The sequence below is a fragment of the Falco naumanni genome, chromosome 2 (genome assembly GCF_017639655.2).
Source record: "Falco naumanni isolate bFalNau1 chromosome 2, bFalNau1.pat, whole genome shotgun sequence".
Classification (NCBI taxonomy): domain Eukaryota; kingdom Metazoa; phylum Chordata; class Aves; order Falconiformes; family Falconidae; genus Falco; species Falco naumanni.
Genome location: NC_054055.1, coordinates 83,144,289 through 83,171,386, shown reverse-complemented (window position 1 = coordinate 83,171,386; position 27,098 = coordinate 83,144,289). Strand labels below are relative to the sequence as shown.

The 27,098-nt window shown below is 43.1% G+C and overlaps 1 protein-coding gene, 1 long non-coding RNA gene and 1 other non-coding gene across 22 annotated transcripts in view; 1 reads left to right on the top strand and 2 right to left on the bottom strand.

The window, feature by feature from the left end:
• CASK (calcium/calmodulin dependent serine protein kinase) overlaps positions 1 to 5,859 on the bottom strand; it is a 226,463-nt gene extending 220,604 nt beyond the window's left edge. For 7 of the 20 annotated variants that reach the window (XM_040585279.1, XM_040585284.1, XM_040585288.1 and 4 more), the window contains exon 1: positions 5,451 to 5,856. In XM_040585279.1, the coding sequence (XP_040441213.1) occupies positions 5,451 to 5,509 (59 nt within the window). In that variant the 5' untranslated portion in view covers positions 5,510 to 5,856. Of the gene's footprint in view, positions 1 to 5,450 lie in introns of all 20 variants that reach the window. The other 13 variants (XM_040585281.1, XM_040585287.1, XM_040585290.1 and 10 more) reach the window with 4 other exon arrangements.
• The window catches only part of LOC121084108, a 58,579-nt gene continuing 36,523 nt past the window's right edge, over positions 5,043 to 27,098 (top strand). Inside the window, exon 1 of the long non-coding RNA XR_005826588.1 lies at positions 5,043 to 5,307. This is a non-coding gene — a long non-coding RNA (uncharacterized LOC121084108). The remainder of the gene's footprint in view (positions 5,308 to 27,098) is intronic.
• On the bottom strand, positions 12,179 to 12,335 carry LOC121084135. Its single transcript, XR_005826603.1, has one exon. It is a non-coding gene; the product is annotated as a U1 spliceosomal RNA (small nuclear RNA).

Sequence of the window (27,098 nt, the reverse complement as noted above, 5' to 3'; positions counted from 1 at the left end):
TATCCTGAAGCATTTTATCTCAGGCATTGTGTTTGAACTGAAACGATAATCAGGGATTACTTGGGTCCTAAAGCTTAGCCCCCATTCTTGGAGGCAACAAAGTTTCATACTATTTTAATAAAAAGATTAAACTCTCTTAACTTAGCAAATTCTTCAAGACAAGGTAGCTTTTTTTGTCCCACAATTTCTCACAGACTGCTGCTCCAGAATCTCAGTAGTAAATTGGTCTAAAATCTTCTAATTTTCAGCCTCAAAATACTTGGGACTAGTCTGCACACATTTGCTCATCTGCTCTTATCTTCAACGGTTTCCTTCTCTTGGGTGTTTAAACACAACAAAGTATTTGCAAAGCCCCTGTACAAACTTTCTCCGTTTGCATTTTCCTAGATCCAAGCTCATTCAAACTCCCCTCTTAAGCACACCTCTACTTCCCAACTGTTACAGCCACCTTATTCACATCATAAGGATGTATACAAGAACCCAGCTACTTACCAAAACAACACTAGAAAAAGCCACACAGATGGAAAAGACAGTACTGATTAAAACACCATACTCTGTGTCTAGGTATATGAATCCTACCCTGTGTTCAGCTACAGCTGAACCTCTTAAGTAGAAACAGGTCACTATTACAGTTCAAATCCATAACAGAATACCTTAGCAACAGGATATTCTAGCAACTATACACTTCAAGTAACCTACTGTTGTTTTCTTGAAGCATATTATGACCTTATGCTTAAATCAAATATTCATTATATTCTGTTACTCAAACACTGTGACACAGAAAACGGCTGAGAATGAAATACTAGTGTACAATAAAACAAACTACTAAAAACCTCAAAAGCTAAACTAGACAAATCACTTTCTATATCCCAGAGAAGTTCCCTTCCCTTTCGCCCTTTTCCAAACAGCGAGTACATCATACGGTTGTTTCACATTTTCATTTGGTTCAAAATTATACCAATCAGTTATTTTCATCCATTTCACAGGAAATGCAAAATTTCAGTGGTGTACTAACTAGAGAAAAGGTGTATCTGAGAGTCAATAGTATTCTTATTCCTGTGCAGAGAAAATGGAGGCAATAATGAAAAACAGTATCACTCAAAGCATCAAAAAACTTCTAAGTAGTTTTGTTATCACAATACTTAAAATGATTAGAACATTTCTTGGACAAAGAACCCACGAGATCTCAAGGTAACAGCTTAGGATAGAACTGCAACCACCATCCTCTTGTCTGAGTTCAATGGGATACAAGCCTTCACACTTTAATGCAAAAAAATATGCCCTGTCCCACTTGCTGCCCCAAGACCTTGCATCCTCCCCTCACTTCTCCTGCGGTGTTCCAGCAGTGAGGGCAGGCTGCAGGAGAGGAACACCTGCAGGCTCTACGCACTTGAATTCCTCTTTGCTAGACGGAAGAGCCCAAGCAGAGAAAATCATCCCATGACAGGGGAAGGAGGGATGAAAACAAACTAAAATCCTCAATACGCAGTGCAGAAAAGGACTAGACTGAATCCAGTCACATTGCAATGAACATCCTGAAAGCCACAATAGAATACTACTAGCACTGATCATCACATTATACATTGGTACTGAAAATACCAACAACTGCACTACTATGCACAATAACTGTACTGATGATGTACAAATGGAAGACAAAGTTACAAAAAGTTTAAGTGACTATTAATATAAAAAATAATGATTCCAATAATGACCAAGACCCTTTTGAACAGAAATAAACTTTTAGCAACTTCATCACATGGTATTTACAACTTAAAAGTTTGGAGAAATTTTTAAGCAGCCTGCAACTCTACTGTTAAAAAGATTAGACAACCTATGTGGTACTTTAATGCTAACATAAACCGACATGAATCTGAAGAGGTACAGAAACTCAAAACCAGATAATGTAAAATTAAGTCCCTGCAGAACAAGGACTCTTCATGAAGCCATGCTTCAGTCTTCTAGATTCAATACGAACTAAAGACAGGCATTCTCTCTTAGGCATAAAGAAAACTACTTTATGTGTATGTGGAGCTCTTATGATAAACTCAGAACAGTTTTCACCTCAGGTGAATACCCAAGATGTTTCAACTCTAACACTTACTACATCTTCTAAACTAGTCAATGCATTCTGACTGAAAAATTTAATAAAAAAAAATAAAGAAGCACACTTAGCACTATTATCTATGAACTGTCAATCAAATGCATGGCCTGATCAACATAACCAAAGGCTTAACTATTTCGGATTGCATACTGCTCAACCAATATACAGAGAGAATCTCTTCAAAGTTACCTGGAAGCAAGTCTGCCAAAAAAAAAAAAAAAAAAAGTTACACCTGTGTTTTTCATCACTGCCAATTATGCTGAGATACATTAACAGATTTTTGAAGACTAATATTGAAATTCCCAATTTACTTCTTGCTTGCAGTGTATTTATGTCAGCCAAGAAGTCAAAACAGTAACAGAGAACATAAAACATCTGGTAAAGTAAAACTACATGACTAATGTTAGTACCATAAATGTTGCTTTATGTTGCTTTAAAAATCTCAACAAGAAACTGGGATTATTATTCCAGTTTTTATCTCCATATAGCTTTCAACGATGGAAAGGCATCCTGGAAATACACGCAAATTAAGATTTCCCCCTTTTTTTTTTTCCTAAAGGAAACATCAACTAGGATTTCTCTCTCTCTTGGCCCTTCTTTTCTCCCGCACAATGCATGCTTGCAGAACTTAAACACATTAAATGTCATATAATTAACAGTTTATCACTGTCGTTCCAATCAACTCATTCATGTACTATTGCACTGTAATTGTTCCACTTCCCAGCACACCAAAAGCTATCATCACTGCATTTACACAAAGCCAGTCTTATCAGTTTATTGTATTTAGAAGCGTTTAAAGTTTATCCTAAGATGAGAATATGCCTCAACAAAGCTGCATACTGTCAGTTAAGAAACTATCTCCTTATTTATTTCTCTGGTAAATTGTATGGAAACTTTTGACTAAATATTCAGACATTTTACCGGCAAAGATCTCTTTCCCACACCCTTTGTGAAAATACCTTTTACGACCTTAAATGACAGTAAAATAGGTAACTACCTATTTAGGAAAGATAAATTACACATTTTAATATTTCATGTCCAAAACGCAAATCAGGGCCAGATGTGCTATTTGCAAGAGCTAAATTACTGTATCAATCAATAATAAATCACAGGAATGTGCAGACATTTACTGGATGTTTGACTGAAAGATGTTTAGCAAGATGCGTATGTAGCAATTCAAAGCAGATTTACAGCAGCTTTCCTCAAGTTGCTTAAAGATGGGCAAAGTGGTAGCCAAAATCTGGAAGCTAAAAAAAGATGCTGCACCCCTGGTTCCCTGGAATTCACTGCACAGTATTGCAAAGGAACAGAATACTATTTACACAACTGTATGTGAAATTGTGTATTTATTTTACATGGTTTTCTAGAGGACTGACATCTGTGGGGAAAAGCCTCAGTAATCACGAGCTATGAACCCTTCACACCATCACTGCTGCTATTTTCAGTGATCCACCCTGTTTTTGCTACAGTAATCTTGGCATCATTATGCTATTGTGATTCAATATTTATCTGTTAGATCTAGTTACATCCAGACTACCTATCTACCGCTATCTATACTACCTAAATCTCATGTGGAACTTCTGTAGCCAACACCTAACCCACCATTTTTGAGCTCTCTTTTGAAAATTCTCCAATCGCAAAACAAAAAGTCATTTGAGATGCGCAAACATCTGGACCGCTGTGAATCATCTGTTCTCTAAAAGGGTGTGTGGCCACGCATAATCACTGCACCTTCTTTCTAACGGTAATCAGGTATGAATAAAAGTGTGCGAACTGCAGTGGTTAGCACAAAAACCACTGATGAAAGCAGTACGCCAAAAATCACCTTCAAAACATGTTTAATAACAGAGTTTTGTTTCTCAGCTAGAGAAGATCCTCACCAACCGCCAGCATTAAGCTACAGCAATTGCTTACTGTTTATGACAGCAAACAAGGCCCTTTAAGCCTAATATTTTTAAAAGTTGTTTGAATTAAGTTAAAGGTACTAATAATACCTTGTGTAATGACAGAACTGAGTACTGAAACTTCTGCTGACAAGTCACCTGCTAAGTCCAAGACTAGCATTTTGGTATAATCCCGCGGAAAGATTAATTCTAGAATATTTTTAGCCCTAAGTTGAAAGTAGACAGCACTGGCTATAAACTGAAAAGCTGGTGGAGAGTGGGTAAGAGAATACATGCAGAAAAAATTCTTCCTTATAATCAAAACGTGGTGATCAATTATTCTTATAAAATTCACAGTCGGGAAGAAAAAACTCCAGACGCACTGAACAGTGTCACTACTACAGCTTCCACAGCAACCTCAGCTTCGGAATCAGAGGCATACAGAAAATTAGGAAGTCACAATATTGCTACATCTTTCATGTTCGTTTTGCAACACAGACACCACTCCGGCAAATATGTGAAAGATGACGAATAAATAAAAAATGGGTTCCCAAACTGGGCAGTCACAAAAATACGGGAGGGGGAAACGGAGTTCAGCTTTAATTCTTGATCACCATTTAATCTGGGGGACTCTCTGCATTTTCTTGGTGCGATTACACCGACTGAGACTTGAACTGTCATTTTCGTCCACCCTACAACAGTGGTAACCAGAAAGGGGCAGCTGGGGAATGCCAGCAACTACCACCTCAGCTCCTAGGCTGGATACAAGCCTCGAACATGGGTTTAATAGCAGTTGCATAATAAGACTCCAAAGGCCAAGCACTTCTGCTGCCCCTCATGCATCTCTATTTCCACAGGAACGAGAGCGGAGGGAAAGATCTGGACAAAAAGCGAGCGCTGCCCCAGCGTCACTGTTCCTGCCACTAACAGGCTGGTTATTATGCAGCAAAGAGGAGGAAAAACCCGACACCTGGCGCGCAAATATGCAGACACCCGGCGAATAGGTGGATCCACAAAGAGATCTCTCGCCTTTCCCGTTCCCTTCCCCGATAGGCAATCCTGGATGGGTGTGCCAGGAATGGGATATAGGGGGGAGGAGAAGAAAAGGGGTGGGAAGTGGTTGCCGCTTGCTGCAGCCAGCCCGAGCGATGGTTAGGTGGTTAATCATGGTGGCTGAGGAAGCGTCGGGTCACTTCTCCCCCTTCCGCCTCCCGTGTTAATAGCGAAGGTGGGCAGCGCGGCGCGGCCGTGCCACCGCCACCCGCCGAGGGGGGACCCGGACCCCGCACGGCTCGCGCGGACCCGGCGGCGGCGGCGACTCAGGTGGGTCCCGCGCAGAGCATCCCGCGCCCCCGCGCGCCGCGGGAGGGGCCGGGCGCGGGGCACCGCCGCCCCCTCCCCCGCTCTGCCCGGTGGCGCACACGCCCGCCCTGCACTGCCCGCCGCCCGCTCCCCGCGGGACTCACTTGCCGATCACCTCGCAGAGCTCGTACACGTCCTCGAACAGCACGTCGTCGTCGGCCATGGTCCGGGCGGGGGGGATCTGCCCGAGAGGCGGCGGCCCCGGGGAGGGGGGGGCGGGAGGGAGGGCGGAAGGGGGGGCCGCGGGCACGGTCCCCGCCGCGCGGCGCGCTCCCCTGCCGGTCAGCGCCGACCGCCACCACCTCGGTGAATCCCAGCCGCTACGGCAGCTCCCGCCGCCGCCGCTGCCGCCGCCGCCACCTTCCTGGGGCGCCGCCGCCGCCCGCCCGCCCGCCCGGGGGCTCCCGCGGCCGCGCCGGGACTCCCCGCTCCTCCTCCCGCGGGCCGCAGCCGCCGCTCCCCGCGCGTGTCACACACTCCGCGACCCCACCTTCCTCCGCCCCCCACCCCCCTCCCGCCCCCTCCCAGCCGGCTACTCCCCGGCGGCACCGGGCGGGCGGGCAGCTCCGGCTAGCGGGGCGGCGCGAGGTCCATGGGGGACCGGCGCGGCGCGGCGGGGAGAGGGGCCGGCGGCAGGCGGCAGCGCCGTCTCGCTCCCTCGCCGAGCGGCGGCCGCGCGCTCCCGGGCGGGCGGGCGGGGGGAGGGGGCGCGCGCCGGGAGGGAGGATAATAGTGGGAGGGGGAGGGGCGGGGAGTCGCAGGCGCGGCCGCCGATTACGCTCCCAGGCGCGAGGAGGAGGCGGCGGCGCGGCGGCCGCGATAGGCGCTCGCTGTACGGGAGGGGGCGGGCGGGGCGCGCGCCCCCAGCCGCCGTCACGCGAAGCCGTCACGGCGCGCGCGCGCGCGGAGGCAGGCGCCGGGGCCCGCGCGCGCCGGCAGGCCGAGCAGGCGCGGCACGCACGCACGCACGCGGGGGGCTGCGTTCGCTTCCGCTCCCTTTCTCCCCACCTCCTCCCCCCGCCCCGCCAGAATCGCGCGCGGGGCCACGCCCACCGTCCGTTCGGGGGTCGGGGCCTGGGGGGTGGTCGGGCCGGTGTGCGCAGGCGCGGGCTGGGATGACGTCATGGCGCAGGGAGGGGGCTCGGCGGGGCGGCTGTCGGTGCCGGTGGCCGCGGTGCGTGAGGGCCCGTGAGGGGAGCGGCGGCGGCGAGCGGGGCCGGGCGGGGCTCGGGTGCCGGCCCACGCTCTCTTCCCCGCCGCCGGCCCGCTGAGCGCCAGCGGCCCGCCCGGGGCCGGCGGCAGAAGGAGCGGCGGGCGGCCCGGCCGCGGGGGAGCGCGGTGCTGGAGCGGGGGGCCGGGCGGCGCCGGCAGGTGCGGGCGGGGGCGCGGCGCTGCCCGGGGCAGGAGTGCGGCGCTTCGGCGGCGCGCACGGGTGGTCTGCAGCGACGGGCGGCCCCGCTCCGTCCCGCGGACTCGCCTGTAGCAATAAAGATCCGCCGTGCAAAACTGGCCTTGCAGAGCTTCGTCGGGGGCGGTCAAAGTGCATGCTTTTATTTCGTTTCCTAGAAGCTGTCGGGCTTTTCTGGAGCGCGATTCGAACCCTCTCTTGCTAGGAAAACAGTCATCTTACTAGCCCTGGAACTAGCGGCTTAAAGAACCTTTTGGGAGTACCCTCACGTACACTCCTCCAATTGGCAAGTAACTGGTGGCTGTCGTTTTTCTTAATAGCTACCTAAAACCAGTGATGTCAGGTGAATTTTGTAACACTGAGGATTTACCTGATATAATGTGTTCCATGACTTTTAAGGCGCTGCACAGAAAATTACGTGCAAAAGATACATGTAAGCTGCACGTGCATGCTTCCAAGTTTTGAATTAGATGGTTTGTAGGAGAAAGCAAGCAAAGCTCTTCTGAAGGAATTAGGAACTGTTGCAGTTTTTGCAAAGCATTTATTTTTGCCAAAGTACTTTAGCACACATGCAGCTTCTTAAAACTCATTAACAAAGGTAATTGTACAGTTGTTCCCCACACAGACAAAAAAACTGTTGAAGCAGAATTATCTGATTAAATGGTTTAGAGGTTAGCTTTAAAATGCAGAGCTGGTAACAGTTTACCAAGAGCGTCTTGTTCCCGTCCCCAGAAGAATTCAAAAGAAAACAATAAATTGAGAAAAGCAGCAAAAGTAATTACATCTATCTCTTGCACAATGGTAGTCTATAAGGTGAGCGTCGTTCTCATGAGGCTGTGCTCTGTGCCATACAAACCTTTAAAAATTATTAAGACACCATGTGCTATTTTCAGATTGCAAACAAAAACCCCAGTATATTTAGGTTGTTCACTATATTTCACACAACTAAACATGTGCGCAACCATTTTTTCCTTTTGCGGGGCCAGCAGGCTGAGTACCGCACAGCCCTTACAGTAGTAAGTTTTAGAATATGGGTGAACGTTTGTTTATGTTTTGAGCTGGAATTGCCATCTGACTATATGCGCAGCCATCATTAGACTTAACAAAACAATACCAAAATGCACAAGGAAGAAGAATACTCATGAAAGGATCCTTACTTGAGCTGAGGCAAATGCTTTTGCCATTCTAGCAGCATTACTTGACCAAGGTCTCGCCTTCCTCTGGTTGCCGTGGGCTCAAAGTCACACCAGCCTACATCACCTGGATGTGACAGATCAAACTGAAAACAAGGAATACCAAGCATAATGCCTGGGGCGCTTTGGGCCAAAATATTGTAATAGAACAAACCCTTTAAGAACTTTGGAGGGCAGTTAGGTCCATTTCGGGATGACACAGCACATAAATATGGTTTTCTGCTAATGGATGGGGTCTCAGAAGCACAGGTTGAAGAGCTGGAGTTGTTGTGGGAAGGTAGATTCTTGGAAATCACTGAACAAAAATGGACTTTTACTAGAAGAGGTAGTTTGTTCCCTAGCATCGAAGGAGGGTAGTGGCTACTTTTTTATCTGGTGGGCTGAGCTTCTAGGTTTATTCCCCCCCCCCCCCCCCTTCTGGAGCAAAGACGACACACTCTTTAGAGCAGCTGTAGCATTCATTGCTTAGGCTGCCAAGAAGCAAGGCAAATCTATCAAAGCCTACAAACATGGCAGTTGTCCACATGGAGTGCAGGAGGGGAGTGAAAACTGGTGCTACCTAAGGTTGAGTTGCATGAGAAGAATCTGTCTGAACTAGGATTTGTGTGCAGATCTGTATCGTAAAAAGTTCTGTACTGAACCAGCAAAACCAGTGAGGATACCACTACATCAGCAATTACTAGAACAAATAGAACAAATGAGAACTATGCTGTAACTGTTTCAGACTGAATGGGCTGGAGAAAATACGAGCATTAATTTGCCAACATCCAATACCCAAATAGTATGACCATCCAAGCAATGCATAAACAATTATGTTTGTGATCATGACTTTCAGCCCCCAGTTTGAAAGCAATCATTCCCTTTCACAGGCAGGCATTCTTGATTTTCACCCTTGTATCCAGTGCATCTCCTTATAGATTCTGGGTTTAATTTAGAAGTGTATTTAAATTCTGAAATAGGCACATCCAACAGCTTATTAAAAAGTATGTAACAATAATGTTTGACATACAAGCAGAAGAAACTTTACCCTTGAGACTTGGAATGATTTACTGGCAAAAGTAATGGTCTGAAAACAGTTCAGGGCATCAGTCGTTTCAGGGCTGGGAGGAGGACTTCTTTGTAGGGAAATAGCAAGAAAAGGACACGGATTGTTCACAGGAAGGAAATACTTTACAATCCCTAGTAACCTTCCCCAAACCACTGCACACGTTTGAGCTGCCTGTCTCTGAGATTCTGAATTGCCAGGCCAAGGTGGTCTATTTTTAGGCAAACCACTATTGTTGTTTGATTCAAAAGTTTGTTTTAGAGTCCTAAAAAATAGCTGAGAGTGGGCTTGGGCACTAGAAGAAGCATTTCTTAAAATTTTACAGGGTTATTTGGCAGGGTGTGCATCTACAATCTGCACACTGTTGGTGAGCCACAGGGCATGTCAGCTGTTCAAAGGTTGTTTATAGAACCATAGTTATCAGTTACATCCAAACAGCCTCTGTAGCGTTTTAATTTAAAAGTGAGCTATAAAAGATACATGATGATGAACAAGAAATTCTAACAGCTTGACAGGGTTCTGTAATCCAAAAGATGTAGGAAGCGCCAAATTCTGTGCCTCAGATTCTGAGTATAACAGGGACCCCTGGGTATTAATTCACTCCCTCTTACAAAGTTTGAGGATGATACTGAGACTGAATATGAGTATGATACTGTTAGTACTTCATAGGATAGAATATGGGAGGCCTACCAGATTTCTGACAAACTGCCATATTTTTAGGTGTGCAAATTCTATGAATTGAAAATAGTTCACATTTTGGGCAACAGAAGTGTATTTTGGTTGCAATGAAAAGAGACAATGTTTTGATTACGACAGGCAGAGACATTGTCAATCCTTGTAAAAAAATGTCGATCAAAAGAACTCCAAAAAGCTATCAGCCAACCCTGAATAAGGCTGTATAATTACACCAGCTTGGAAATCTGCTGTGTGGCAGGACAGTCTGCAGCTGCAGAGCTCAGGTGTAGCACACTGCACAAGTCACGCCACACCATAATTAAGAGGGCAGGTTTCCCATGAATGTGAATGCGTGTCTTAACAGGTGAATGATGTTTCTCTAGGAAGATAAATCCCCAGCTTCATTTTTCCCCTTATTGGAGTTTTTTTTTAAGTTCCTCTGTGGTGTCTGTTCTCTATTATTCAGTGAGAAGTGGACTTTCACTGCCACCCTTCCTCACTGAAGACACTATCAGGGCTCTTTTCTGCAGACCCCTATCTTCAAAGGACAGTTGGAGTTTATCTCTGGGATCCGTACCTTGCTCCCATCTAATTCTGTTGAAATTGGCCCCCAGGTTCAAAAGTTGCTGGGAAAGATACAGGCTTGTATGTATATGTGAACATGGCAAAGCATAAATATTATTTCCTCAGGCAACCAAGAGCTGCCTCTTTTGAATGAGGAATTCTTTTTTACTGCCCTTCAGACATGGTGACCACATGCCCTTTGCCAGACACTCAGCCCATACTGACCCAGCCACCCAGCTGGGAGAAGTGCCAGGTCAAGGAATCAGCCAGGTCTTGGTCAAGGAATGGTAACTGAAAGAGTCATGTTCCTCATCTGTAATTAGACCATAGTCATATTTAAACACAGATTACAGTACCACTACTGAAGATAGGTAGCTTGTCTGATACTGCCAAAGAAGCTCACGGTCGCCTTTCAAAATCGTTTTCCAAAGGTGAAGCAGTCCCAGGTAGGAATAGCTGGCAACATCAATAGAAAGGGCAAAACTTAAAAAAGTACACAAACCCGTACTGAATGGAATTGCTTTTTTAGCTATTCCTTGCCATTCTGGTTATTTTTCCTTTCCTTGTGTACTGTGTATTTGTGAACAATCTTGATTGGATTACTGGAGATGCTTATTTCTGTTCTCCCCAGTTGCAGCTTTTCTGTGTTGATGGGTATGGATTAAATAATAGGAACTGTGGAGGAAATCTCTCCATGATGCTTTTATTGAAATTTTTTAAATTAAAAAGATCTTACAAGACATAGAGGGGATAAAACCAGGTAATAAAAACAACTCAAACTTCTGGTTATCTTTCCATCGTTATCCTAAACAGAAATTTGCAACCATATGCTACAGTCATGCGCCTATATACAAAAAAATAATTAAAAATCACAGCATAAGGACAACATAAAAATGTTATGTACTAGCAGTGAAACAACAAGAAACCCTCAAAACCCATTTATATTTTCCTTTCATATTTCTTCTTTATTTGGGCATTTCCAACCGTCTTGCTATCTCTTGTAGGAATGTATTAAGTTCTTTTGAGTAGGTAGGTGCCACCCTAATAGGAACTCCAGAAGGGCCCCACAAAGAGGAGTAAGTGCCCAGAGGAGGTTTGGTGTAGATGAACGGCAAGGAATAGTGCATCTAGAGGAAATCCTCATAGACACCATCCCTGCATGATGCTGAACTTGGAACTCGCCGTTGCAGTTCTGGAAAGAACCTTCAGACTCACCCTGGCAGTTCTTTGAAGCTGTTGCTGCAGGGCGCAGTGACGGTCAAAAGGAACCAATAAAATGCTGGGCATATCAGGACAGGCATGAAAACAAGATGTCATTTTGCCTCCACATAAAGCTCTGGTGCACGCACAGGTGGAGAGCTGGGATGTTTCAGGCCTCCCTGTCTCCAGAGTGACACAAAGGAGTTTGCAAAGCAACAGAGACAAGGGCAACAAAAAGAAACCAAGGATGAGCCATCTGCCTTGCCGGGAGAGGGCAAAAGACTGGGACTCATCAATTTGCAGAGGAGACACCTGAGGCAGGATATGGTCAAGGTTTACAAATTCTTGAAGGTGGTTGATAAGGTGAAGGCAGAACCTGCTGTTCACTAAATCCTGCAATGCTAAAACTAAGGGATGCTCAGTAAAACAAGTTGAAAGGTAGTTTGGGACAGGTACATGAAAGTACTTTTTCCAAAAAATTTACACACACACTGGATAGTGAACTTTGAGAACTTGCTGTCACAGGAGGTGGTGGACACCAATAGTATCAGTGGGTTCAAAAAGGAATTAGACCATTTCGGGGATGACACATCATTATAAACCAATACTGGAAGGGGTAGACAGGGGTGTGCCATGGAGCATTCCTAGTACAACTGTAGATGCTGGGGAAGTGGAAGGAGAACTGACTGCAGATAGTGGCTAGGCTTTCATGCATTTTTTATCTCCTGGCACTGCTCTGTTTTCATTTTTGAAGGTGTAAATTCAGTCTTTCACTACAAATTATGCAGTCAGCTTCTCCACATTCAGAGGAATCACAAGAGTCAGCATACCTGGAATGCAAAGAATATCCTTACCCAGGAGGGCCATGTTACTGATCGCAGCCTGTCCTCTGTTAGGTAAGTAGGGCTAGGTGGACTCATTAGGGCATTTGTTATATTCTCAGCCTTTTAGTTTCATCCTGTGTTTCATTTTTCATTCTCAACTTTGTCCTTTATTTTGTCCTCATTCTGCCACCAATTTATTTTCCAAACCCTATTTATGAGGTTTGAGATGCCTATTTTTTCTTACTGCATTTCCCAGATCACTATTTCTGTTAATGTGCAGTAACACAATACAAAAGCTCACAAGGCTTACAGCTGAAAACTTCTAAGACACAGCTATGGGTTTACACTTATACTGTAGCCTCAGGGTAAGCCAAGCTTACCACATTTTATAACTTCAGAAGAGAACACTAATTCTGTAAATAATTATTTGCCAAGTATTCAGTCTTCCTCCTTGTCATCCAGCTTTTTTTTCTTTCCTCCTGGTTTTCTCAGCCTACTTTCTTTTCAGACGGGGTATAGCTTCACAGAAGAGAGCAAACACCACTCTGCCTGGCTACTTAGTTACTTCCCACTTCCTTCTCCCTCTTTCTTATGCTTTCCCTTTCTGAAGTGTTATGCTGACATTGTATGATTATTCATACCCAACTTTGAGGCTCTTTTATCCTTCAAGAACAAAACCACCTGCAATAGAAGGAGGTGGTATTGACTTCCTGATTTGACCTGGCCAAGTTACCATCGAGAAAGCTTCTTGTACATCTTTTGCTTGCAGAAATCCAATTCATAGATTGTTTGCAACAGATCATTGAAATTGAGCAGGCAAAAAGTCCTAGAGGGCAAAGATGTATGCTTTTCTGTGTCCCGTGAAATTCTATTCAGGTCTGACAGAGGGAGAAACTGGGAGAAAAATATCCTTTCTTCCTGTGGCTTATGTTGGCAGCAGCCCTCTGGCAGCCACCCAAGGGGACCGGCCGTGGGCATTCTTGTCCCAGGAAGCGTCCACTGCAGGCAGCATTGTGCTCCAATCCTGACACTCTGGCTAAGGCTAAAAAGCTGTCGTGAAAGTGAAGTTTGGAGACAGCAGAGAAAGAAAAAGCAAAACTATGTTCTGTAATAGCTCTCTCTAAACCCAGCATGTAGCGTATCTTTGATCTCTTCCTTTATGGGCTCAAGAGCACCCTTATTTTGAAGAAATTTGAGCCACACTCCCCTGATGATCACCTCTTCGCTGCACATGGTCCAAATCTCAGCAGAGATTTTTATGAGTAGCTTGGGGCCTTTTCATTTAGGAGGAAAAAAATACCCCCACAAAGGCAAAATCTTTTTTTCTTTGGGAAAAGGCATTTGTGCGCTATGTGTGAGACTATTTAGGACTGCTGCCCTATTTTGCTCTCACTGTTGGAATGTCAATAGAGAATGTAACAGATGGTGGGAAGAAGTGGAAGGAGGATCTTGATGCTAGGACAGGAGATTGACACACAGGTGAACAAATTGTTAGTTATCTTCTAGTAAAGTGTGATCCCTGGTGATGCTTTGCTCACTGTTTATACATGAGGCCAATATGTTCAGCTTCAGGTTTTTTTGGCCATCAGTGCTTATCTGGATACAAGACTTCGCCCTCAGTTTTCTCACAGCTCTAGGTGTACAGCAACATCAAATGCATCACTCTGCTCCTTCAGCAATGTAAAATCCATATATTATCATAGAAGCAGAGGAAAACCAAGGATCATGGAAATATATCTAAACATTTTTTAAAGAACTGTGAATACCTGTTCTAACTTAGTATGTATTTTATGGATGATCACTCCTAGTCAGAAGCTCTGTCTGATGCTGGTGATGTCCTTAGCACAAGTAACAGAAAAGCATCTAGCAGAACTAAATTTTGAAGATTATATTTTTACTGTAAATTAAGGAGGATGAAGCTTTAGGAGTAATTATGTCTTCTGTGAGGAAAAGAGACAGACGTAACACTTTTTGATGAATTCCAAGTTCTGCTTTAGTTGCTGTAGAGCTGAGCTCTGGATGGATGTATTGGCTTCTTTAGAATGAAGGTAAGAAAATTAGGGCTCTGATGATGATGAGATGGGGATCTACTTTAACATCTCTTGTCTTCCCCAGCCTATGAAACAGATAGCTGTGTTGCCTGTCACTCAGACTCTGTAGTACCCAGTGCAGTGGGTTTAGGCTAATTAAAGCCATCCCTTCTGGGACAGTTTCTGACTGTCTACTCAAACCTCTGTGCTGTAACAGGCACAGGAACAGAGGAGCATCTCTGAGGACAGCCCAAAGCAGGAATACACACTGGTGTCCTCAGCATGCTGTCACTACGTGTCATTCAAATCCCTCAGTCTCCCTTGCTGTTGGGGTTCTCTTTGAGGAAGATTGTTACAAATACCATAGTGTCCATGAGATGCTCCACACCCACAGGCTTTGGGTGTGCCTTTGCTCAGTCATTACAGTTTTGGATAAAGGACAGCTCTTAGACTGGAGGCTCAAGTTCAGTCAAAATAACAGATTCTTTCAAATAAGAGCAAAAAGGGATCAAGCATTTTCTTGTTTCAGAAAAAAGGAGATGCTATCTAAAAAGCTTCTAACATAGCATAGATATCTAACAATTAACTGCTAAGTACTTACTTATAGTCATTGTCAGAAGGACAGGTAGATCATACCATGAGTGGAAAAGCTGTGACTCACTACCAGCACTGACGCCTGATGGGGTTGTGTTGTCTCTCCTTTGGTGCCTTGGGTTGGAAGGATGAAGATAATCATAAAGCAGATGTGGCCTGTACCTGTACCTCTCCAGAAGCATGTCAACTCAAGAATGTGAAGGGCATGCACACCAGGAATGGAATATATAGAGGGAAACACACTACTATTGCCTCTGCTGCACAGCAGCTACAGCCACTGCCCGGCTAGTCAGGTAAACCAAGATTTTGACAAGTGATCATTATTCTGTTTTCTCATCTTGTGAGTTTCTAATATGAATCATCTCACGTAACTTTAGGTAACAGTGGTACAGGTAACTGCATCTGAGCTAGTTGTCTGGCCTTCGTTTACAGCCAGTCAACAGACAGAGGCATTTCTGGGGCAAAATCACTCTGGATATGCTGGGGAGGCAGTAAGTAGCTCCAGCACAATTCCGAGGTTTCCCTTATAAAAAGTAGGAGGATTTTTCCTTTGATCTTTCAGAGGGGATGCTTTAAATTATTCCATTAATATAGTAATGGGTGCCCTAAAAGAAAAGGAAAAAAATTGCTAGCTCTTAAAAAAGGAGTGAGAAATATATTATTTTTTCCTGGTCTGGCTTTCATCTTCCACAGAAGTTAAAGAGATGTCTCCGCTGTATGTCTGGGTTGTCCTGCGACCAGCTGGCACCATGGAGTTTGATAGGGATCTGCCTTACTCAGAGCGTGAGCTCTTAACAAGAGCAATGCACTTTGGAGCTTGTATTTAACAACTGATTCAAGCCAGAACCTCTTAAAGACATGGTTCTCAGCAACTTCCCTCTGCATCCTGAAATTAAACATTAACATAATAAGGAAATTCAGATACTAACTTAATCTAACTTAATGAACAAGCACACGTTCAATTAGTCTCTGAGGTACTGTGCACTGATTCATGGAATTGGAAAAATCTCCCAGAGTATCAATACTCTTGCTGTCAGATGGCAGCAAGTCTGTTAGTTCCAGTTGCGCTGGGTCCTGAAACTAATTCATCTCAACCTGGTGCAGCTGTTGGCTGTCAGAATTTCTCAGGTAAAATGGCTGTGTTGGTGCTTGTCCTCTGGAGAAAGTGTCACTTTTTTCTCTGCATATGTCCACCTGGTATGTCAAGTTTGTCTCTGACCACAGGATATTTCTTGTGATATTATTGCTGTTTGCAGTCATTGCTTCTCATTATAGATATACTCACACTTTTTTACAAAAATGGTGACAGCTCCTAGTACCTCAGATGATGTTTCCCTTTTACCTTCCCCCTACCGTGTCTTTTTTCCCAGATATCTGCTGGTTGCCCTGGCTTTGACATGAGTTCCTACTAGGTGCTCAAGAGCAGGCACTCTTGTTTTCAGTCTTCTGTTGAATAAAATGTCAGCAGTAACAAGTCACGTTACGTTGGTACCGCTCTGTTATTTAACAGTACCAAGTGTGAATCAGAACCGGCATCCGTTCCTGTATATTCTTTAACACATTTTCTGCTAACCTTCCGAGGCTGCAGATAATGGAGGGTATGGTTAAATGACTAAACATATATTTCATAGCAGAATGGCTAAACATGAACCTGATAAATGTCAGACATTACTATAACAGGTATACCGGGCCTAGCATATCGAATCAAATTTGGGATATCATATTTCCAAGCTGTTATGTTTTCTAGCAACACTATCTCAGGAAAATGAGAATACTCTAAATACATATCTAGGAGTAAGGGATTGCTGACTCTGTATTTTCCTTTCCAGCCAGGACATGCAAGTTTGTTTCTCCTTTGCATTGGGAACAAGTACTTGCTGTGCCATGTGACAAGTCTTACCACTTCCTTAATGGGATCGTTTGTTTAGGATCAGGACAAATCTCTCGTCCTCTTAAGAGTTTTCAATCTCTAAATGAGATTCCTCTATCCGTTTTACCATTTTTCAGTAACATCTTAAAAATGACCACACCAGTGTCTTTTAAGTATCCATCTGTCCCTAAGAGCTTCCCCCAACTCTAGTGTGACAAAGATTATCAGTAGACACAGTGTGATGTGCTGGGCATGGTATATAAATAATTTTGATTGCATTTTGTAAGAAACTTGTTTGTAAGAGCAGTTTTGGCAATCAAAGTCTGTATTCTGGTTTTACAGTTGCTTTTTATCTGCCTGATTCATGTAAAATCTGCCTCTGGACTTTGAGCCATGGCCCTACTGTTAAACAGAAGAGCGTGCCACCAACCACCAAAGCTTTCCTAGGTTTACATTCAACTTGCAAATCCTGTATCTGTAGCTGAATATCCCTCTTTAAAGTACTATTTCCCAGGTCATTTTCAGCTAAACCTGAACTCTGGGGAATGAGAACATGAACCTTTGTAGCATTGCTTCCCTCCCCTTCTGAGCGCACTGGCATTTTGTTGACACTTGGGACACGCATGCCACTGCCATGCAGCTCAAAGAGGACTCATGCCACTGCCATTCTCAGACCAGGTGGGAGAAAACTTGGTGTTGTCATTACTTTTACAAGATTCTCTAATGCCTTCGGTTTCTCAGAAGCTTTGTCACTAGTGGTGGCGCTCATTTCTCAAGTGCTTAGCCATGTCCTCTGTTTTGTAGAGCGGCAGGCTTGGAGAGCTGGTTCTGGCAGCTCCATCAGGCACAAATTTGCCTACAACATTTTCCTCTCCAAGGAATCTTTAAACCCTTTCTTGTCTGTCAGGCTAGGTATACTAATGATAACATCAACCTCCCTGGTGTGATCATTTCCTAAACCATTCTAGAAAATGAGCTGGATTAATGAAGACTTACTATTTAAATTGCTGAAGCTACCCAGCTCATTTTGACTGAACACATGAACTTCTGCCATGACTGCTACAACTTGAATGGATGTCTATTGGTCCCTAAGCATCCGGCACGTCCCAGCTGCAAGATTATATTGCCTTCGTTTAAACCTTATAAGCTAAAGCAGCTATGACTAAATTTCTGAGAGTGTGCTCATATGCTAAACTAGTTGCATAGTTTAGCACGCTAGACAGCACAAAGCTCTGCACAGGTTAATTTGCTCTTCTGAAAGCTCACGAATTTAGATTTGGCTCAGATATCTGTGCTGTCCGTTGCAGTCTTCAGTGAAGTTATACCCTAAGTTCGTTTTATTTTTGGTCCCAGGCTTTGTTCTGTAAGCATACAGAGCCAAGGCATTTGAGTGAGGTCTGGTTCATTCCCTGTCTGATATTTCACTGCCCACCATGGCTTAGCCTGGCTCTCTGCACTAGCTCCTGGCTTTTCCCAGAGCTCTGGAAAGCTGCGGTTCCCCGCACTGGCCAGCCTTGTAGCTGATACTGTCAGCTAACAGCTACTGTGGTGCAGAAAACGTTCTCAGGTCTTGTACTTTGGAGTCTATGGATGGTACTTGTAACTATCACTCATCTCTGAAACATGCTCCCCAATGCCGAAAACGTTTACAGAAATAATTTGCTGTGAGTCGGCAAAAAATGCTGGCCGTTTAATTGTAATTAAAAATTACTACAGGGATTCCATTTTCGATGTGAAAATGTCACAGGTCTCAGCAGTCCTGTTGCCCTCGGCAGACCTGTACCCTTGTTTTACTAGAATTACACTTGAAATCAAAAGTTAAGATTTTCAAAAGAACTTCTGCTTTTTGTTTTCTTTTAGGTTTAACCTCTCACTTCAAATAAGAGGCTGGTAACATCATTTGCTCTGTTTCTTGGATACTACATTATGCATTTGCCTGACTTTTCATTTTACCTTTTCCTCCTTATGCTTTGATTTTTCATGTCATACAAATGACACAGTAGCCCTAAATATAGCAGATGATTGCTCATGAGACTCTATTAAATTAATCTTATGAAAAGAATTGATTAAACTTAGTTCTTGACTAAAAATTAAATCTTCTTTTTTCTCTTTGTTTGACTCAAGGTCAATTTTAAGCACCTTTGTCATTCTTCAATAGGTAGGCAAAATGTTTTGGAAAACATTTTTAGAAGGAGAAACAGTATAGAAAAAGCCTTGTTCCCACACAGTCTTAAATCCCTGAGGTTCAATCCTGCAGCACACTGAAAGATCACGTGTATAATCTGTCCCTTAAACTTGAGATCTCTCGTATGTAAGGTTAAGTGCATGTTTAAGTATCTGAAAACTTTGTTTTGTCTGTTTAACTGAATCAGCCTTCTTTATGGTGATACCAAACTTAAGTACCCTCTGAAAGCATGCTTGGCTCTTTTTCAGCCACTGCAGTAAAAAGACCTCCCTCCAAGGGGGAGATAATGCAGGAGAATAGTAACTGAGGAATCCCCCACTAAATTCAGCACATAGCGTGCCCTGGACAGTTATTTCTTTGCTGCTGCTTCTTGCGGCGGAACACACAGACTTTAGAGTTGATCTTCAGGTCATGTGGGCTGGACATACAACATGAAGAAAAACATTTTCTAGGAATTTTAACTCACATCATCTTAGTATGCTTATGGGAGAGATGCTAAGTGAAAAGTGACCCAAGCGGGATCTTCTCTGCAGTATGACAGGTTGTTGCCAGGAATTCAGCATGAACTATCAAACAATTTTACTCCTGTCTTTAACACAGCATACTGAGATAGGAAAAAATCATGTCCTACACAAATATAGTGCAAAATCAGAATAATATTTTCTGATTCAAGTACCAGCATGTGGAAAAGAAAAGAAAAACTTTACTCTGAAGTCAGCCATATAGGTGGTGCTTTGGCAGAGAGATAGTCAGGAGTTCTGCTGAAATAAGGAAAGAAATATGTGGAACATGGAGATCAAAGCCAGCCTACACTGTAGGAGGACCAACTGGCATTAACTGCTGTCTCTGTGATGTGTTTATTTAAATACACATTTAAATACATATGTATTCAAGTAGTCATAGTTCTACGTTTCTAAAGCTCTCTGTCTTCCATTTGCATATTGGTCTTGCATCATTTTGAATGGGACTAAATTGCTTCACTAATTTTGATGTCAGCTACTAATATTTTACATGAAGCTGCCAAAAAGTTACAACCATAATTTACCCAATAGAATTACTGCTATGAACTTTGCTACAAGCTACTGACTGAGTAAATAAATTCAAAATTCGAGTGGTGTAATTTATCTCAGACTTTCTGCAGTTAGGGTCCTATGCAATACTTCATGAAGATGAAAGCCAATACAGTGTTAAAATGAAAGCACTGGAACAAATTATTCAGATTCTCTAATTATGTTATGTATGTTCAGACCTTGAAACTAATATCTGCAGCACACCAGTGCATTAATACTAAGACTGTATAGACTGGCTTTGAGAAAGAAGATACACATTTGACAAAAAATGTTTATATCCATGTTTACAGTGACCATTTAAAGGACAGGTTAGGGCAGGAAACACTGGGGACCGTTGAGACAGAGGCAAGAAGAATGACCAGTGTAAAATATTTGTTCAGCAAGAATATTTGGGTTGTCATGAAAATTGCCCCCAGCCCAGCATTAGAACAGTTAAACTTGAACCAAAATGTTTGGCAACTGTGCCCTGCTTGGAAATATTTATAAGGCGGCTAATACTTAGCAGGTGGTAAAATTTTCCTACCAAGGATCTCCAAGCATTTTACAAAACATTAATGATCAAGCTTCATAAAAAATTCATGTGTAGCTTTTCCAGATGTGTCTGCTCACGCAGGCGGGTGGTCCGAGGTCCCGCTGTCTGGCCCTGCGGAGCCAGCTGCCGCTCGGTGCCCACAGTATTCCCTGTCCCATCCAGAAGGGAGGTCCTTGCGGAGCATTTGGAGATGTACAGAGAAGCAGGGCTCCCTGCTTGCTCTGTGCTCATGTACCCTGAATTCTAATACTCTGATGGAGTATTAGAATAACAAGCCCCCAGAAATCAGCACTAAGACAAACACAGAGACCTGTCAAATCTAGTCCTGTGATTTTTTAAGCACCATGTGCATTGGAGAAAGGAAGGAGATGCAGAAAGGTCAGAAAACTTACTTAAGGTTACAGCTGGCAGAGCCGGAGCAAGAATCCAGTGTTGACTCCGAGCCTTCTGCCTGCATCACCGGGCTGGCTTTTATTCCAGGAAGGTACAGCACAAATGGGAAATGAAACACTGCAAAGGTATTAGACAGCTGAACAGATTGTAAGTGCTCTGGACAATCTTGTGATTACAGCCCTTGTGAGCTTTGCTTAACTGCTGGGTAAATTGGATTAAACAATTATGAATAGGTACAAGACACCTAAGTGGATGTAACATGGTAGGAACAAACATTTTTCTGTCAAAGAAAATGCAAGATTTTCTACAGAAATGAATAAAAAGTATTTTATGTCTGAAAAATTCTTTGTAGGAAGCTGTGAAAAAAGCTAATTGTTGTGGGGAAAGAGAAAGTTGTTACAGAAACATGGTGAGACAGATAGAGAAATGTCAATAGAGGTGGTGGAATGGCCTGAGGCTGAGTACCAGTAGTCAGTGATTAATATAATTCATAGTATGTAAAAGAGTGATCAGTGAGGTGGCAACGTTTGCAATATGACAAAATTGTTTGGGATAATTAAAACAAGAGAAGACCAAAGAGCACTACGGAGGTAGCTAAGCTAGGTCACCGAGCATCAGATGAAAATTAATGTGGGTATTGCATTTTGGAAGAATTGCCTGAGCTGCTTATACAGATGTCAGAGCTCGGAGTTAATGGCAACCTGTAAAAAAGAAAGTTTTGAGTGAAACTTTCAGTACAAAACTAGGAGCGGCATGGAAGAAGGTATGGATTTATATGCTAAATAAATCTGTGGCATGTTTATTTGGAACATTTCGGTTCTGGTTATCACGTAAAGAATGAGCAGCAGAAAGGAAGAATATTGGAAGCAGCTGGAAAGAATGACACAGAAAAATTGTATATAAACTTGAAATCAGGATTATCTAGATAAGTGAATGAGTAACTGTAGAAGTGCACATGAAAAGTAGTTAATGGAAGATATTTCATGTTTTTGTGTTTTTAATTATAATACATGAGCAAGGAGATGTTCAATCAATCCAAATGTCAAATACAAAAGATAAAACTTACCATATTAAAATAAAGACAGAATGGATAATGGATAGCAATGGATGCAATACCAGACTATAATCCTGAGGCCAGGAGCAGAACTAGATGAAGGAAGTTAAAAAATTTTTATGTCCTCAATTAGAACATACTACAGCATGCATAGAACTGAAGCGGAAGGATAGTAAAAATGTTCATAATTCAGGGACTTAAAAACAAACATTAAAATAAGGGAACAGACTGGCTATTTCATCTTTGCATAAAGAGGAGCATTTTGTCTTCTTCATCTGAAGCATCTGGAACTATCAACAGCTGCTGACTTGATCCTAGATTAGGTGGTGTCATTTAGTCTACCCATTTGGAAGTCAAAGGTGCTAATTAGAGGAATCAATATGAACAACAGAAAAAAACCAGCAGATTGTGTCACTTTCATGTTTTGGACAATCAGATGCTTTGTTTTTTTAATTAGGAAATTTATTTTCATAGGGGGTATATAAAATTGAACATAATAATTACTTCAGGCACTATGTTTATCCTTACATTTAGATATTTCAGTTTATAATGAGAGCTTTTATAGTTAGTCTTAGCAGGAGACAGACAATGTATAGGCATGGAGGAGTTCCTTTGTCAGTGTTGAAGAGCACATGATCTATATATCCCTGCCACCTGCCCATCTTTTACACCAAAGTAAATCTGCCTCAGTAAAGTACTTCATAAAAGAAAGGAAATACAGCTTTGACCAATTTACTAATAACCAGAAATCCTCTGCCATATAAACATCAGAACAAAGTGGTTCTGCTGTTGCACCACAGCCATGGCTGTAGCTATCTGAACAAACCAGAGGTCAGAAATATTTCCGTTTAAAATAAACAATAATTTGCAGAATGACAGGTTATCCCACAGAACCACAGAGACTCCTGTCTCCATCTTTGTTTTGTTCACATCCGCTTTAATAGCTGTGTCTTCCATCCTGGAGAAGAAAAAAGAAAATGCCTAAGATGTGTCCATGCTCATAGTCTTGTCGTCTTACACTGCTGAGTTAATGTCTTTTCCATTTCCCTGATAGTGTGGATGTCCACCGAGTAAGAAGTCTCTCGTGCTGTGTCTTGTCAATTGACAAATTAACAAAAATTGATGGGCTCGATGCAATGTGATATAAAGGCCATAAATCTCCAGCTTTCACTTTTTGATCTAATTGGAGTGGAGGCAAAAATTAAGAAGTCGAGACCATGGGAGGACATCAATTACATGGTTTGGTTTGAAAACCTTTCTTAGCATGTGTTCCCTTCAGAAAGAGATTCACATCATGGGTGCTGGGCAGGCAGAATGCAAACTAAGGGGAACTGTGTGGCGACGTGTGGAGTCCTCTTGGTCATGTGCAGCAGCACCTGTGGTTACACCATCACGCAGAAGTGGCTGCTCCGGCTACAAGCTGGGAACCACCATTTGCCTGGGCTGCCTCTAGCTCGGTGTAACTGGGTATAAATCACCACGGGTTTCCTAATCTGGGTGTTGTAGAAACCTTCCTCCCATACCCAACCGTATTATTTAAACACTGTGTTAAAAGTAGTGACCTTGCCCCTGTGAAAGGGTTCGGTTTCAGCACAACAGGGTCACACATGGACCACGGAGAGCAAAGCTTGTTAGAGACCTTGCTCTGCGCTGGAGTCTGTTTTTCTCATACTGAGGAATAGTATTGAGTTTTGTGTTTAAAACAGATCAGCTAGCATTTGAAGAGTTGGTTTGAGTAGGTTGCTGTAGCTCTTCAGTCCACATTTATATCCATTCTTTTTTCTTCACTGAAAAACAGCTACTGGTTCCTATCTTCTGCTGCATTATCCAGTAGGAAGGGGCTTTTGCTGAGGTTGTCCCGGTGTTACAGCTTCCCGGACAGGAGTGCTCAGGTGTAGCAAACAGCTGCACCTCAGCAGCTGGATTGGGATCCCGCTGCTCTCCTGCCAGAGCTGATCATGTTCCACCTCTGCGCTTCAAAGACAGTGGAGTTTGCTCACACTCCATCAGGGTGAGGAAAGTGAGAGAAGTTGGGCAAAGGAGAAGACATGGGCATGATTCTGCTCAGCCATTTGCTGCTTTATAGTATGAAGCTGCATTGGGATAGGTGCACTCTACCTCTGCCAAAAGCCCAGTTAGCTATTTCCACAGCATCTCTAGAGGCATAAAAGTGTCATCCTGAACCTCCTCAGGCATTACAGCTTATTTAGAAACATCTTCATGTTCTATCACAGGTTAATAGTGCTTGCTCTAGATACCTGATGTTGGTTGGGCTTAAGTTGGTGAGAGTCCTTATAGTAGGATGTTCACAGCCTAGCTCCTTAAATATGAAGGGATTCTAATCCAAGAGCTTAGTCTTCTGTTATGGAAACAAGGCTTACATTTATATTGAGCCTTTTTTTAGTTCTGTATTTTAAAACCAATACTTACAGCCTTTCAGAGTTTAATTTCAGGTTTTTAGTACTCCTAGGCTTTCTTTGTCCTCTCTTTGGTCCAAAAACGTATAGCTTTATTCTGTACTTGAACCTATAAATAAAAATGCTTTTCTCTTAATCTCAGGGTCTATGGCTTTCTGTGCGTATCAGTCCTGATCAAAGGTACACCTTTAAACTTTAAAATCTTTTCTATAGAATATTCACATATTATTCTGCATGGCTGATTCTGATCTTTAACTCATTTCTTACATTCTTCTCATGCCTACTTCTGATCCCCCCTCTCTCTGTTCAGTTTATCTCACAGTCTGCATGAACCTCACTCTGCCTGACTGTCTGTCTCACCACACCTGACTTCCACTGCTGGGACCTTCTCTTTAATGGACAGTTTGGCTTTCCAGACTTCCCCAGTTTCCCTTTGAGCAGTCCTTTCTGAGAAATATCACCCCTTTTAACTCAGCCATTACCACCTACCAATAGTAGGGCTTTGGGAGTTGTTTGTTTTTTTTTTAAGCCGTACCTTTGTTGCATTTAAAGTCTGTAGATTTTAACAGCCGAGTCATTAAAAAGTCACAGAGTGAAAGCTGTAAGAGTAATATACATAATTTTAACTTGGCTATTGGAAGGAGAGTGGTTTCTAAACATAAGAAGTATTGTCAGTGAGACACTGCCTGGGGCCCTGGAAACACTCCAGCTTACAGTATATGGGTTTTTTTAGGGTGGCAGCAGGCTGTGTGCAATTACCTCTCTACCTACAGTTTAGCTTAGATGATTGTTGTGGTTCAGTTCAGCTAGCTAGCAGTGCCAGAGACAAATGCCATGAGCAGGAGGTCACAGACCACGATGATTAGACAGTCACTTGGATGTGAGGATGCAGTGAGGACCTTCCAGCCTCTTCAGGGCTGTGGTGCATGTGCCATTCTGTGCCCCCTTACCTCTCCCTTTACCTGTCCTCTCCTCTCACAGAAGAGCTTCTGAAATGGTGCCACAAAGTGGTTTTTATGACAGACTGATTAGAAGTTGAGTCTCACCTGCTCTGATTAAGTCAGGTTCAGCAAGTTTAAAGGAGCCACTTTAACCCTTCTCTGGTAGGCTGGGGGAGGATCTCCTGTTTGTCTGGCTGGGCTGACTTCAGGTGCTCTCCTCCTAGAGATCCCACTGGTTTGGTAAGGATTCTGGAGGTTCAGGTTCCCAAGTCCACTGTTTCTGGGGGGTTAGTAATCAGTTCCTGGTTCTTGTGGTCTGAACTGGTGGATGCTACCACTTTCCTGTGCATTCAAGAAACTGCTGGCCAAACATTAGGATGCTGCAGCTCTGGACTGAAACAACTGTAAAGTTGGTGACTAGAGGGCTCCAGATGGACTGCCTCTGTCATTCCTATGTCAGATGTATTAGCTTTGTCAGATACCAGCTTAGCAAATGTATCCTGCAAATTAAGATTGTGTTCCTCTATGGCTCATGAATGACCAGCGGCAGGATTTCTGAATTTGAGATGTAGTTAATGGGTTTCATTGCAATTCTTGAAGTCTAATGATTCATAAAGACACCCCAGTTTAGGCTCCCAGAGGTGTATGCAAGTACTTGCAAAAGGAAAAAGTAGTAAAGACTAACATTTGTCTATAAAGAGTTGTTGACTCAATCTATAAAGGGAACAGACAAATTCAGATGAGAATTGCCATTTCTAAAATAATTTCCTTCCATAACTGTGTTACAGGTTACTTTATTGGGAGATGCCGTTTACACAGAGATAAAAGCATGTAATTTCAAATTTCATATTAGGCTATTTAATTTCATAATGAGCACAGACTAAATTTGAAATATACCTAGAATAAGTTGTTTGTATCAGTGTGCAATGGCAAAATACTGAAACCAATAAAGTCCCCTAAATAAACCCCCATGGGTCAAACCCTGTGCTTAAAAAGCCAGTTGCTTTTTGATGAGCCTGAGAAAAATGTTGTGTTTTTCCTCCAGCCCAAATACTGTCAAAAAGATATTCATATATGTATGCTCTCTGGCTGTTTGGTAGGAAGATTGCTACAAGGCTCGCTTATCTGGGTATTTGTGATGTATGCATTATGACATCATCTCAAAATGTATTGCTGGCAGTAATGGAAGTTTGCAGAAAGTATGGAAGTTTATGTTTAAATTCTTCTGATTTATCCGCAAAACTTGGGAATTCTTTTGTCTAGTGTCCTTGATGATGTTTTATGTGTATGCTGTCACTGAAGATACAACGATGGCTGTAGCTAATGGGCAGAGTGAGCAAAGTGCCAGTAGCATTTACAATGTCTTTACAATATTGGATGACTTGCAGGTTATCTATTCACTATTAACCTACCTAATATTCAAGAGTTAAATCAGAAGAGGGCAGTAAAGGAAAATTACACAGGAGATAGAACAATGGGGAAAATATCATTCCCTAAGGAAAAATAGCATAGTGAGGAAAAAAAAACCCAAAACACATATGCTTGACTTCATCCAGTCTAGGACCATTTGCTCTTCTAAAGGCTTGAAATAAAAGAGAATGCTTAAACCTCACAAATTCTCATCCCAGGAATACAAAGCGGATTGTCAACAAATAGAAGGTGATAGCCCCACAGGAGAGGTGCGGAGGGAGACAAATGCAGTGAGTATAACAGCTTGTTAGTTCAGAGGTGGGTGGAAGTGGGTCTCCTGGAGCTAA